General features: G+C 40.8%; 1 protein-coding gene across 1 annotated transcript; it reads left to right on the top strand.

The window, feature by feature from the left end:
• Positions 1–3,091: 3,091 nt before the first annotated feature.
• Positions 3,092–10,899, top strand: LOC109896265 (zinc finger protein 558-like). Its single transcript, XM_031831511.1, has 8 exons — positions 3,092–3,365; positions 3,791–3,987; positions 4,119–4,223; positions 4,332–4,427; positions 4,982–5,092; positions 5,270–5,390; positions 5,988–6,245; positions 8,546–10,899. The coding sequence occupies exons 1-8, from the start codon at positions 3,332–3,334 to the stop codon at positions 9,529–9,531; spliced, it is 1,908 nt and encodes a 635-aa protein (XP_031687371.1). The 5' UTR covers positions 3,092–3,331; the 3' UTR covers positions 9,532–10,899.
• The last annotated feature ends 4,952 nt before the right edge of the window (positions 10,900–15,851 follow it).

Genomic DNA, 15,851 nt, shown 5'->3' with positions numbered 1-15,851 from the left:
GAAGGCACAAGTTGCAGAGAGGAAAGATCTGGAGGATTTACACAGGCTTGGGTTTGGATTTGGGCTATGAACATGGTTCTGTTTGGTAGACCCTCCACACACATAAAATCTCTCATTCTCTCTCTCTCTTCTCTCTCCCGCCCTCTCTCTCTCATTATCTGTCTCTCTCTCTCTCTCTCTCTCTCTCTCACGCACACACATATGCATGCAAGCGCGAACACATACACATACACACACACCCATCACCCCCTCCTCTCTGAGACTCACAGCGTCCCTCCCCACTCCAAAAGAAGAGGCTATAGGGATGCTGGGCTGCCAGTCCAGCTGTCTCCATCTGGCCAGCTCACTTGGCAGCATGTGACACCACACAACTCATGCCAAACTGTGTCCCAGCAGCTGGAGGGCCACAGCAAAAACCAATCAACAAACAGAACAGCATCGGTCTCACTGTTGCTGGGCCAGCTTCTATACGCTCTGAGAAAATGTTCACGCTACAGTATACTGTAGGCCTATCCTACCAAAACAAAAGTCCCTGTTCCATTCAATTATTTTCCTATCCACTACAGGGATGCACCCAAACAGCAGACATGGTTTGGGACATTACTATGTGCTATCTATCAGTGTTGATTACAGCACATACCTGGGCTTGGGTATGCAGGGGAGAGCACATCTATGGTGGCTTGTTGCCTCATTCATTTACATAATAATACATTGCTTGTATGCCTAGCTAGGTTATTGAATATTTCCATTGTGGCAAGTTACCACATACTATTAAAATAATTAGCTCGGAAGTTGCTTACCCACTCACGTGTGTGCCCACTGTTCATTATTCATTTGCGTAACAGACTGCTGTATGATCATTCTCCATTTGCCAAGAGACAGCATATCTAAATGTCATTGAGAACATTAATCAGCTGCTGAAATATGAGGGACCCTGTTTTCTCTCGGCTTGAGGGTATAATAGGCAGATGTCGCCGCAGGTCAGACATTATCATCCCTATTAATTAATGTTGATGGTTGAGAGACAGCTCCCCTATTGTGTCCCCAGAAAATTGCAGATGACTTTGACCTCTGTCTGACAAGGTAAGCAGTCTGGACAAGCCTATAGCACAATGATGAGCACTCTAACTTTGTTGGTAAGATGGCAGGATGAGAGTAATGGTACATTTGTTGACATTTGAGAAGTAAACATGAATATTTAATTTGTTATCATTATTTTTGAATTACTGAAGTAGAGCTGTCCAACAGTTAGGAAACCATTGTTTGTCTGTTACATTTCTTATGTCTGTAATGTGTCATTTCTTATTGTGATTTGTCTGTGCAATATTATAAACTCTCAATTAAATTAAATGATATATTGGAATGACTAGATCCAAAGAGATTCATATTTGAGGTTCGCATCTTTCTCTTTATTGTGAACCAAGTACTTTTTTCCTTTATCCGTAATTCAAAATTCATAAGGCACTCGCATATCTCGCACATCAGCAAATTTTTTTGCAGGTGCATGGTAACAGCTGGACAAGATGAGGGAAAAAGGAAACTGCACACTGCTTTCGATAGCATCACTGATCTTTAATAAACTTACGTTCGTCAGAGCTTTTTTTTTTCCTTTATCCGTAATGGAATTTACCTTTTTTGTATATTTATTTCACCCCCGTTCAATTGGTGGCTGCAATACAACATCAGTTGTGGTAGGCCATAAAAGCGTCTGACAAAAAAAACATTTCAGTTACATACTAGTTGTCACAAAGCTTACGATTTCCTCATCCAATAAACCACTACCATAACTTTCTGTCTCTAAGTGGTAGTATTCATTCCCAATATCTTGGGTGTCTGAGATTTGATTGAGCTGCACCACTGACACTTCCTCATATGAACTCTTGGCTACATCAGGATAAAAATTAGAACCATGTTCTTTATCCTCAAAAGTATGTCTGAGGGTCTTTGCTGAGCAGTTGTTATTCCCTCATTTAAACTCTCCAGAGGCCAGAGGTTTTGAACCTGAGCCTCATTTACATTCTCTGTTTGTACCATTTTGTTTAATTTCACCTTGTTGTCCCTAGCAATACAAAGTATGAATGTGTCAGTCATACAGGTATGACACTCGATCGTTGTTGCAGTCGGCTTCTTAACTAATCACCTGCTAATAATTTGTATTTGGCAAATCCATTAGCGCAAAGCAAGAGTGCATGAAAGTCATGTATGGAATTATTTTATTTCACACCAGGGTAAGAAAAAACAAATTGTTGAGGTTAATATAGCATGCAGCATTAAATGTAGGCATTACAAGAAAGACAGAGAAATAACCAGCAGGCCGTTTGACACAGCCCCCCTCAAAAACGGAACATATTTGGTTAGTAGAATCCCAACTAAGTATTTTCCACCCCAGTTTATTTGACACCAGTAGTAACGTTTTTTCTTAACCAGTGTGTGGTCTTGCACTGACTAAAATCTTAAATTATATTAATATGCTTTTGGGACACAAATTTGCCAGATGTTTGGAGCTAGGCTGACAGTGACAACATAACATTCTAAAAGGATAGCTGTCCATGGTGCTGATATGTGTATCACTGTTCAAATGTCAACATAAAGCTTCCTATGACCTGGCTTTTTGTTCAAACTCACCTGTTTTGTATTCTAGGGACTCTAGTGAGTAGTCTGGACCCTGGTAGTATGGACGCACAATAAATCGTTTTTCCTGTACAGTGCTATATTTGTACAATATATATTGTCCAGGCAACCCACTTTAAGCTGTTTGACCACAGTAAAAAGCCAACAACACTCCGTATTATTCCGAGTCTCATGAAATACACTGTACAGACCCTACGGAGTATTTCCTACAATACTTTTACTGTGGCACCCAGAATAGTTTTTGTTATGTAAGCCAATGTGTATTCCTTATACAGGTATCAGCAATGTTTTAAACCCCACTTTTAATCAAAATGTCCCTTAATTATGATTTTTTTTTAATCATTGTTCATGTTCAGACAACTATTTTTCATATATCATTAATAATCACTGGTTATTGACGCATTTATACTATTACGTAACGTGGGGACTTTTATTTAGAAATGTTTTCGAAATCCATGACCTGGAAGTACCTTTTTAGTGTTGCTGTCGAGACACTGGATCTAGCAACCTCTGTACAAAACGGTTTTATTTATCTTAGCTAACTAGGGTATTGTTAGCTTGAGTACATATGTCAACCTTTTTATTTACGTTGCAATCGCTTTAATATAACGTATATTCTAGGCTTCGTCGCACTATCTAAGGTTAACATCAAACTTTTTAGCTAGCTTGTTTCGAGGGCTTTTTGCTTTGCAAACTAGCCATGGATAACATGATTGATCCAGCATCAGAACAAGGTTAGTTTGCTGCGTTGTCATGCATTGCTTATCATATAGCAGTAGTTAAATGTAGAAAATGATATGTCATGACTCATTACATTTTTGTTTTGTTTTTACATGGATCATTCAAATATGTCCTATAGTCTACCTACGCATAGCTTGTAAATTCACTAACTAGCTGAGTTATGGGATATATATTACTAGCTGAGTTATGGGATATATATTACTAGCTGAGTTATGGGATATATATTACTAGCTGAGTTATGGGATATATATTACTAGCTGAGTTATGGGATATATATTACTAGCTGAGTTATGGGATATATATTACTAGCTGAGTTATGGGATATATATTACTAGCTGAGTTATGGGGTCAGTCGATTTTGAATTTATTATCTGTTTATCTGTTTAATTGTTAATTGCTCTTTTCAATTCCGTGACAGGTCTCCCTCTGTTCTCCTTGCGTCTCCTGGTTCCACCTCTACGCCTGATGTGCGCTTTCATGTGGCAAGTGACTCAACAGCGTAACGTGATGCAGTATGGGAAGCTGGAGGAGTTTGTGACTTTGGTGACAGAGATGGTTCCAGAGCTGCTGAGCTCCAGGCAGAGGACCCAACTCATCCTGGGACTGAGAGCAAGGGTGAGAGGTGTAAATATTGAAGGTTGGGAGGGGAAGAGTCTTATGATGGAACGAATGATGGGCAGCTACTAGCTGCAATTACTGTACATCTGTCCCTAGTCCTGATTTTCACATATCCACCTCTGTTCCAGATGGTTTTAGAGTTGTGTTGCAGTGCGGGCACAGCTGACCTGCTGACCATCCAGGCCCACCTGGACATAATCCACACATTGACAGAAACATCTTTACACAAAGAGGTAGTTTAAATTGGCAACACTTTATGAATGAGACACTGGGAAGAACTTTATTTCTGAAAGATGGACTCCTGTACATTTGTCTGATGTTTTGTTTGCACCTAATGACAGAGTCATGGTGATGAATTGGACGCTTCAGATTCTAACTTTGTGGAGCTAGTCCAAACCCTGCTGGAAGACCCTTCTGAGAGGGAGCATTTCTTCCAGGTGAGGAACTTTCTCTAGAGTTCTTTGATCCTTTTGCTTGAATATATTTATTAAATAGACTAGTTGAACATCATCTACTTAGATTAAAGGTAAGTATCCTTCTTCTGCATTCAGAATACCCTAAAGATCTTGTTAAAGTGGCACGCCAGTCTCCTTTTCACATAATTTATCACCTAATTTACTAAACAAAAGGCACATCTCAACAGGTGATCCAGGTATGACATAGTACACGTGGGGGGGTGCGGTCAGGGCCTTTTTATTTTATGTTTTTGCTCCTTCATTGTTCCCACAAGCAAGGGAGGAGGTTGATGACATCAGACCAACTCAACTGCTTGAATGGCCTCCATGAAGTTTGTAGTTGTGTAAAAAAACTTAAACTATTTTGCTCAAAAGGTTTTTGTTGTTTTGTTTTTACCCTTAAGTGTGTGTAAATTACCATAATTATACTTGGGATATTGTTTCTCAACAGGAAAAGTTCCAAAAAAGCTGGAGTGCGTCTTTAATGGAGACATTTGGCACTAGACCCATTTCATGCTAAATTGTCTATTTCACAGGAGGTGTTCCCAGTCCACTATGGCCCTCGGTATGACACAGCGCTGCAGACACTGGTGTGGGAGTTCCTCTCCAGACTGGAGGAGCTGCTGCCTGTACCAGACCTCACGCAGGTACTGAGGAAAACATCTCAGTTCTAAAAGATTGACGGAACATCACGTCATGTGGCTCTACAGATTAATTTAATGGTGTTTTTGGTCATTTCAAAACTTGTCTAAAACCTCAAGTGGCTGGTACAACACTTTTTAACTTTTTAATGTACTGTATTCCCCCTGCCCTGCTCCTCTTAGATAACAGCATGGCTCGGTGCTGCCCCCTCTGTCCTGGAGGAATGTGGGCAGACTGTCTTTGACCCTGAACAACTGAAGACAGTGTTGCAGCACCATCAGCATCATGGAAACCTGAACAATAGTAAAGCCTAGATTCAATCAGATCAACCGTTAACCTGCGATGGCAGACACCCGCATAGCGGACATTTTGGCGGTATCGGAGGTGTAACTGTGTTGGAGCTGTCAAATCGGTGAGAAGCTGCTCTTCCGATCATGGCCATGAAGCCACACCTGCCAAGCGTTAGAAGTTCTGAGCGAGAAAGTGCAGCCTATATAGAAATAATTATGCTCAAATTGAGAAATCATTCAACTAAATTATGAGGATTTCTGTCATCCTATTTCGAGGTATAGATTACATCTCACATTCCAGTGTTCAAACTTGTAAACAAGGTTGCATGGGATTTTTGTTAATGCGACTCCGTGAACCCAATGGCAATGTCCGTTTTAGGTGTAATGCCGGGAGCCACTTGTGGATTTGACAGCTCTAACGCAGTTCTACCTCCGACACTGCCAAAAGGAAGCACTATGTGGATGTTGGCTAAAGTGGATCGGATTAAATCGAGCCCTATGTCTTCATCCAGATGATGGATATGAAGTACAGAGTCATATAGGATACCACTTGTCTTTTTAACTTGGCAATATACAGTAGGTGAATTTAATGATGTTCTCTCCTATCCAGGTCATGTCTCTAATTACACCACAGATACCATCCTGTCCACACTGTCCCTCCCTCCAATAATCAGAGTTGTTATTAACTACGAACCAGACAACTCTGACAATGTGAGGCCATTCTCAGATGATGATGAAGACCACAATGAAATCCTGGATGAAGGCACTGATAGATGTTTGGAGGATCTAGGACTGTCAACATCACAGGAACAGGAGGGTCTGTCACCTGCAGAGACCTCAGTGTTGGTTACTCCAGTACCCTGTGATGGTAAGGAAAATAAAAAAGGTCAAACACTCATCCATTGTTAGACTAATATAGCATCTACATTCTAATTGATATATTGAACAAAAATGTTAACGCAACATGCAACAATTTCAACGATTTTACTGAGTTCCAGTTCATATAAGGAAATCAGTCAATTGAAATAAATTCATCAGGCCCTAATCTATGGATTTCACATGACTTGGCAGGGGCGCAGCCATGAGTGACCACCCACTTGGGAGCCAGGCCCAGCCAATCAGAATTAGTTTTTCCCCACAAATGGGATTCATTACAGACATATAACTCTTCAGTTTCATAACTTCAGTTTCATCAGCTGTCTGGGTGGCTGGTCTCAGACGATCCCACAGGTGAAGAAGCCGGATGTCAAAACATGAGACATCTTTGGCATTATGTTATGTGATGCACATTTTAGAGTGGCATTTTATTTTCCATGGCACAAGGTGCACCTGTGTAATGATTGTAATGTTTAAGCAGCTTCTTGATATGCCACCCCTTTCAGGTCGATTGATGATCTTGGCAAAGGATGCATGCTCACTAAAAGGGATGTGAACAAATGTGTGCACAACATTTGAGAGAAATAAGCATTTTGTGTATATGGAACATTTCTGGGATCTTTTAATTCAGCTCATGAAACATGAGACCAACCCTTTACAATATATATATATATATATATATATATATATGGTGGTTATATATACAGTGAGGGAAAAAAGTATTTGCTCCCCTGCTGATTTTGTACATTTGCCCACCGACAAAGAAATGATCTGTCTATAATTTTAATGGTAGGTTTATTTGAACAGTGAGAGACAGAATAACAACAAAGAAATACAGAAAAACGCATGTCAAAAATGTTATAAATTGATTTGCATTTTAATGAGGGAAATAAGTATTTGACCCCCTCTCAATCAGAAAGATTTCTGGCTCCCAGGTGTCTTTTATACAGGTAATACTGAGATTAGTTTCTCAGTCCACAGAAGCAATCAATCAATCAGATTCCAAACTCTCCCCCATGGCCAATACCAAAAAGCTCTCCAAGGATGTCAGGGACAAGATTGTAGACCTACACAAAGCTGGAATGGGCTGCAAGACCATCGCCACACAGCTTGGTGAGAAGGTGAAAACAGTTGGTGTGATTATTCGCAAATGGAAGAAACACAAAAGAACTCAATATCCCTCGGCCTGGGGCTCCATGCAAGATCTCACCTCGTGGATTTGCAATGATCATGAGAACGGTGATGAATCGGCCCTTAACTACACGGGAGGATCTTGTCAATGATCTCAAGGCAGCTGAGACCATAGTCACCAAGAAAACAATTGGTAACACACTACGCCGTGAAGGACTGAAATCCTGCAGCGCCTGCAAGGTCCCCCTGCTGAGGAAAGCACATATACATGCCCGTCTGAAGTTTGCCAATGAACATCTGAATGATTCAGAGGACAACTGTGTGAATGTATTGTGGTGAGAGGAGAGTAAAATGGAACTCTTTGGCATCAACTCAACTCGCCGTGTTTGGAGGAGGAGGAATGCTGCCTATGACCCCAAGAACACCATCCCCACCGTCAAACATGGAGGTGGAAACATTATGCTTTGGGGGTGTTTTTCTGCTAAGGGAACAGGACAACTTCACTGCATCAAAGGGACGATGGACAGGGCCATCTACCATCAAATCTTGGGTGAGAACCTCCTTCCCTCAGCCAGGGCATTGAAAATGGGTCGTGGATGGGTATTCCAGCATGACAATGACCCAAAACACACGGCCAAGGCAACAAAGGAGTGGCTCAAGAAGAAGCACATTAAGGTCCTGGAGTGGCCTAGCCAGTCTCCAGACCTTAATCACATAGAAAATCTGTGGATGGAGCTGAAGGTTCGAGTTGCCAAACGTCAGCCTCAACCTTAATGACTTGGAGAAGATCTGCAAAGAGGGGTGGGACAAAATCCCTCCTGAGATGTGTGCAAACCTGGTGGCCAACTACAAGAAACGTCTGACCTCTGTGATTGCCAACAAGGGTCACCAAGTACTAAGTCATGTTTGCAGGTGGGTCAAATACTTATTTCCCTCATTAAAATGCAAATCCATTTTTATTTTACGTGTTTTTGACATGTGTTTTTCAGGATTTTTTGGTTGTTATTCTGTCTCTCACTGTTCAAATAAACCTACCATTAAAATTATCGACTGATAATTTCTTTGTCAGTGGGCAAACGTACAAAATCAGCAGGGGATCAAACACTTTTTTCCCTCACTGTATGGTGGTTATATAATCTGTTCTCCTGTATTTTCTCACAGAATTTAACTTGGATCATTCTCTCAACGTAATGGTGAATGCTGACGAGCCATCCCAGGTTCTTACCTGCACTCTGCCGCCATTCTCTCACAGTGAAATGGCCAACCTCTGCAAGGACAATACCGACCAAGTAGAAAAGGACAGAAAGCAGGTTGACAAGAAAGAAGAAGTGGTCAGAAAAGGAGACAAAAAGAATGTGATCAAACCGGTTGACAAGAAAAAAGAGGGATCCCCTGCACCCCAGAACAGGGCTCATGTATGTGAGTGTGGGAAGGTTTTCAAAAAACCATCACTGTTGACGCTACATATGGGAGTTCACACGATGCCACATCATTGTGACCAGTGTCCCAAACGATATGCTACTCCTGGGGCACTGAAAAAGCACCAGCTACTTCACACAGAAGAAAGACCATTTGCATGTGAACACTGTGACCGGAGGTACAGGAGTGCTTATGATCTCAAAGTGCATGTACGCATTCACTCTGGGGAGCGCCGTCACATGTGTACTATTTGTAAGAAGAGGTTTGCCCATCCAAGTACACTAGTGAGACACACGCGAATGCATGCTGGGGAGAAGAATTATTTATGTAGCATATGTGGTAAGGCATTCCTTACCTCAGGAGAAGTGCAACTGCATACACGAACGCACACAGGAGAAACCCCCCACACCTGTAAACATTGTGGAAAGGGTTTCAAAGCATCTTGCCATCTTACGGTTCATCTGCGATCTCACACAGGCGAGCGTCCTTACACCTGCACCCAATGCCCCAAATCTTTCACTACCTCAGACTCTCTTAGAACGCACATATATACACACACTGGGGAGAAACCTCACCGGTGCTCAGAGTGTGGGAAAACATTTACTCAAAGGGGTAATATGGTAAATCATATGAGAAGAATTCACCGGTTAAGATTCTCCAAAAGCAGTCCAACAGAAAGAAGCACAAAGTCTCGTAAAAATGCTTTGAGTTCGAAAGAAACTATGTAATAGGTCATTCCAATCGAAATATTGATTGGAATTATTGAGACAAGAAATTCCATGTATAATTCTGTTTTAAATACATGGTTTTACAGGTCCTCTTTTGTATATCAGATTATCATATCAAAACATGTTTTTCAATAAACTTCAAATCAAGGTTCTTCACATCTACACATGATATTTACACTGCAAATAATGATTTTAGAAGTGGGATGATGATGATGATGACATTTACCGAATTTAAACTGTTTGACCAACCAGATTCCTTAATAACACCTGTAAGATATACATATACAAAGTGTCCCGACTACCTCCAGAGGTCTTCAGGAAGATTTGATCACACTCTGTTCACTATGCTTCAATTGAATTGGCTACGTGAGTTTATTTCCAAAATGCTATATCCACCAATTTTTCACATTGGTGTTTTTTCACCTGAAATTATTGCATGTGTGTGCCAAATACTAATGTTCTCATTTTTTTTATTCATTGATTTGAGGTGTATATTAAAACTATTTTTAAGCAAAACTTTATATATCCATTGTTTAGTTGAAATGGAATGTTTGAATGCGGTATTTTACTGCGATATGTGGAGGTTGTCTCACCTAGCCATCTTAATAAGGGCGCTTTAACCACTACGGGATTGGTGTCCCTCAACCAAGACAGTTGTTGCTCAAAATGCGATAATGTGACTAGAATTATGTTGTAAACAACAGCCAACTTTCCTGGACATAGACTTGTTTTATATGGGCGGTGTCCAATTTACAGTAGCTATTACAGCAAAAAAAATACCATGCAATTGTTTGAGGATAGTGCACAACAACAAAACACTGGTTTGATACATTCACCTATGAAGGTAAATCATGTACTTACATTCAGTAATCTTGCTCTGATTTGTCATCCTGAGGGTCCCAGAGATAAAAATGTAGCATAATTTTTCTTTGATAAAATCTCATTTTATATTCAAATGTAGGAACTGGGTTTTACAGTTTGACCCCACTGCTGTCTCTGGCTCCACACCCACCCCGCCCTGCCATCTAGATGTGAAGGTTAGTGTATTTTCTGTAGGGAAGCTAATGATCCATCATTTATGACATCCCTGGGAGTGTGTAAACTAAAAACACTTATTACCATAGCATTTTTGTATGTTCTCTAAAGTTATGTATTTGAAAATGTATACATTGACCAATTCGGCACATTTGGGCAAACTCCTGGCAGACTTGATACAAAATATTGTGTTGTGATTCTTCACTGGATCAGTCAAACTTTCCACACTGCTGTCATCTGGTGGACAACATCGAAATAACACCTAGAATCCTATCTCAATGTATGGCCTTTCTCTTGCATTTCTCAAATGATTAAATATCATTCATGATTAAATATAGAAAATGCATGTTTTTTTGTTTGTATCGTCTTTTACCAGATCTAATGTGTTATATTCTACATTCATTTCACATTTCCACAAACTTCTAAATGTTTCCTTTCAAATGGTATCAATAAAATGCATATCCTTGCTTCAGGTCCTGGGCTACAGGCAGTTAAATTTGAGTATGCCATTTTAGGCAGATTTGTTTTTAAAGTGTCCGGATCCTGGAGTGTTTGGTAACCTTATCCACACTATAAGTCATGTGAAATTCAAATTAACCCTGGCTGAAACGAATCCTAGACCTGCGTGAGTAGCTGACCCAGGACCAGAATGCCAGGTATTGTGACGCAGCAGTGCGAGTCGCGTGGAACTTCTTTGCCAGGTGTAAACAAGCTAGCTAGCTCACTAACATGTAGAATGTGCATCTTGTGTACTAATTGTAAATCGCTCTGGATAAGAGCATATGCTTAAATGACTAAAATGCCAAATGTAAATGTTTTTAATACACATCTCATTATGGTATTGATTCATTTTTTAAATATTGATGTCACAAATGTATCATTTGTACAGTTAAAATGTAGTTAGGTTTTGTTACATTCGACTACATAGCAGTAATCTAGGCCTACTGCTTATTTTTCTGAGATTACGGCGATATAGTGTTTTGCAAAAATATATACTATTTGTCTCTGAAATGACACCAAGCGATAGATTTCAAACAAATATATGTCATTCAACAACCCCATGCCATGATTAGATAGCCTAGTGAAAAAACACCAATGTATTTCATAAGTTCTTTAAACAATAAAAGTTAATTTACCAACATTTCTGAAAATAGATATTGGCCTATAGCGTTTTGAAAATAAAAATGGGAATGTCAATTGTGGCCACAGTGAATGTTGCCAAAATCAGGACAGGATTTACAGTATGTTAGCGCAAGATATAAATGGCACTTAGGAGGGGGGGAGCTTCGTGCTTTTTCAATTTCAGTCAAGGGGATATTGGTTTAGTATTTGTTTAAATCTAGTCCAGGGGATGGTCATGTAATTGACTAAATGTAGTCCAGTGTTTTAGAATTAGTTGCTTATTAGCCTATATATCGAAGTGCGCGATGGAGCCCCTCACCTATGATTCTCCACTGGGCGCGCAATATCATGTGCTATTTGTGTGGTCTCAATCAAATTATTCTTAGCCTATAGTCAAAGAAGTGCATGTTCAGAGAAGAACAGAGCAAAGTTATATTTCAAACAGTGGCTACGCGTCATTCAGGGCAGTAGTATTTTACTGGGTGACTTTTACTTGAGTCCTTTTCTATTAAGTTATCTTTTACTCAATTATGACAATTAAATACTTTTTCCACAACCAACTCAATGATTATTATTTATTTTTTTTACATTGTTTGCAAACTGATATGTGACACGTAGTAATGCCAAAATAACATGCAAAACAGGTACACAAAAAAAACAGGTGGGGCTCACCTTGAGTAAAATTATTTGGTGTTAAATATACTTAAGTATCAAAAGTAAGTAGAATTGGTCAAATGTACTTAAGTATAAAAAGTAAAAGTATAAATCATTTCAAATTTCTTATATTAATAACCTCTACAGGATCTGTGTTTCCCCCCCTGCAGGACGGTGGAGCTAACTTGCGCTAATGTGATTAACATGATGTTGTAAGTAACAACAACATTTCCCAGGACATAGACATGCCTTATATGGGCAGAAAACTTACATTCTTGTTAATCTAACTGCACTGGCCAATTTACAGTAGCTCTTACAGTGAAAAAAATATCATGCCATTGTTTGCGCCGTGATTGGCTCAGTGTTCTGTCACTCATAGGGACACCACGCCACCACAAAATCTATGGGTAAAATCTAGCCCCTTGGGTGCTGCTATAGACTTACATTATAATTGCCTATCCAAGAAGGCTCAAGGTCATTGGCCACAGACAAAATTACGTCAAATCATGTTATATCTACCGTAGCATTGATTGGACTGATCATGTCAACATCATACTTTTAAAATCTTAGCTAGCAAGCTAGACAAGCAGTCATCTACATGCATCAAGTCGGAAAACTATTGGCAAATTCTTTACAATCCTTGTCATATGAAAATAAATTATAGATAAAACGTGGCCGTGCTTATCAGACATTGGACATAAACATTACACAAATCTCAAATTCAACAATGAGTGCTAAGGCGCCACTGCAGCCTCGGGTTCGATTCCAGGCTGTGTCACAGCCGGCTGTGACCGGAAGACCCATGAGGCGGTGTACAATTGGCCCAGCGTCCGGGTTAGGAGAAGGTTTGGCCAGCCAGGATGTCCTTGTGTCATCGTGCTCTAACGACTCCTTGTGGCGGGCCGGGCGCCTGCAAGCTGACTCCGGTCGTCAGTTCAACAGTGTTTCCTCCGACACAATGGTGCGGCTGGATTGGGGTTAAAGCAGTGCAGCTCTCGACCGTCGCTGAGTCCGATGGGGAGTTGCAACGATGAGACAAGATCATAACTACCAATTGGATATTAAGAAAAATGGGGTAACACCATGGGCCAGAAGAGTTTGAATACATTGGCCATGCTGATAATCCAGCATGATTTCTGCCGCGTTCCAAAGAACTGGAAACGGTGAACATGGAAATCTCAGACTTCAGTGAGTTCAAGACAATTGGGAACTCGGATAAAACTAGTTCAGAATGAGAAAATACGGAAAATTCCAAGTCAGGATTTTGTGCCTCTTTCTAGAGCCCACAAGAAGGACTGCCACGCCACCTTCCTGTTCAAGTGAGCATAGCACAACAAGGTGAGTCCAAAAATGTCTTGTATGCTGCTGCATGTAATATGCCAGGGAGATATGTGTACAGTATCTAAGAAAGTAATAATAAGTATATGTTGTCCATCCATTAATGTCAATTGAAATTATGGAATTACGGATTGCCTCTTATCCGCACTTTGTTCCCTTATGCCATAATTTGTACATCTCAATTGTCAATAGAAGCCACATTTGTAAGCAAGTCGGTCATATCAGCTATGTTTTTTAAAAAGGCAGTAAATGAGACTGAATTAACTGTTTCTTTGCCAGACAAGGCTCCGCTGACACCCAGGTGTAGCAGTGGTAAGAATTCACTATGGTGCGGTTGGGACAGCTTTATGTAGGCCCTAACAGTGTGTGGGCACCGTTTGTCACCGTTATAGTGCAATGAATGTATCGTTTAGTGTAGTGATTTTGCTGGCATGCATATCTTTTATTTTTTTGCCCCACGAACATTTACATGCTCAAATCGCCACTGATTTCTAAGATAGCTGCTGGGATGGTGTAAGTAAAACTGGGTTGCATTATACACTGCAATGGATATTCCAAACCTGAAGCCCAGTGACAGCCCTCTGCTGTCACTGATCAAAAACCTTTTTATTTGCTGCCTAACCCAATGGTTGTGTTGTGTATAGGCCTACAGTGGCTGTTCAGGAGGAGAGTCTTGTATATTGAACAATACTGTACGATGCCACTTGAGGATCGGCAGATTTGTTGAGTCATTGTGCATCTCAGTAACCCAATACAAGATAAGAAGACAATGATTTGAACCCTGGACATCAAATCGTATTTATGTGCTGAATACAACTGGTGTAGACTTTACCATGAAATGCTTATTAACCAACAATGCAGAGTTTAAAAATAAAATAGTATTAAGGAATAAACAAAAATACACAAGTAGAGTACCAGATCAATGTGTAGAAGTACGAGGTACTTGAGGTAGATATGTACATGAAGGCATGGTAAAGTGACTGTAGCATTTTTTTATTTTTTTTTAACCTTTATTTAACCAGGCAAGTCAGTTAAGAACACATTCTTATTTTCAATGACGGCCTGGGAACAGTGGGTTAACTGCCTGTTCAGGGGCAGAACGACAGATTTGTACCTTGTCAGCTGGGGGGGTTGAACTCACAACCTTCCGGTTACTAGTCCAACGCTCTAACCACTAGGCTACCCTGCCGCCCCATTGAAGGTCCCCAAGAATGTCTGCAACATTGAAGGTCCCCAAGAACACAGTGGCCCCCATCATTCTTAAATGGAAGAAGTTTGGAACCACCAAGACTCTTCCTAGAGCTGGCCGCCCAGCCAAACTGAGCAATCGGGGGAGAAGGGCCTTGGTCAGGGAGGTGACCAAGAAGCCAATGGTCACTCTGACAGAGCTCTAGAGTTCTTCTGTGGAAATGGGAGAACCTTCCAGAAGAACAACCATCTCTTCAGCACTCCACCAATCAGGCCTTTATGGTAGAGTGGCCAGAAGGAAGCCACTCCTCAGTAAAAGGCACATGTGACAGCCTGCTTGGGGTTTGCCAAAAGGAACCTAAAGACTCTCAGACCATGAGAAACAGAATTCTCTGGTCTGATGAAGCCAAGATTGAACTCTTTGGCCTGAACGGCAAGCGTCACGTCTGGAGGAGAACTTGCCCCATCCCTACGGTGAAGAATCATCCTGTGGGGATGTTTTTCAGCGGCAGGGACTGGGAGAGTAGTCAGGGTTGAGGGAAAGATGAACGGAGCAAAGTACAGAGTGATCCCTGATGAAAACCTGCTCTAGAGCACTCAGGACCTCAGACTGGGGCAAAGGTTCACCTTCCAACAGGACAATGACCTTAAGCACACAGCCAAGACAATGCAGGAGTGGCTTCGGGACAGGTCTCTCAATGTCCTTGAGTGGCCCTGCCAGAGACTGGACTTGAATCTGATCGAACATCTCTGGAGAAACCTGAAAATAGCTGTGCAGCGACGCTCCCCATCCAACCTGACAGAGCTTGAGAGGATCTGCAGAGAAGAATGGGAGAAACTCCCCCAATACAGGTGTGCCAAGCTAGTAGTGGCATACCCAAGAAAATTCGAAGCTGTAATTGCTGCCAAAGGTGTTTGAACAAATTATTGAGTAAAGGATCTGAAATCTAATGTAAATGTGATATTTAATTTATTTAATTTTT

The sequence above is a fragment of the Oncorhynchus kisutch genome, linkage group LG9 (assembly GCF_002021735.2).
Source record: "Oncorhynchus kisutch isolate 150728-3 linkage group LG9, Okis_V2, whole genome shotgun sequence".
NCBI lineage: Eukaryota > Metazoa > Chordata > Actinopteri > Salmoniformes > Salmonidae > Oncorhynchus > Oncorhynchus kisutch.
This window is presented reverse-complemented; position numbering and strand designations above follow the sequence as displayed.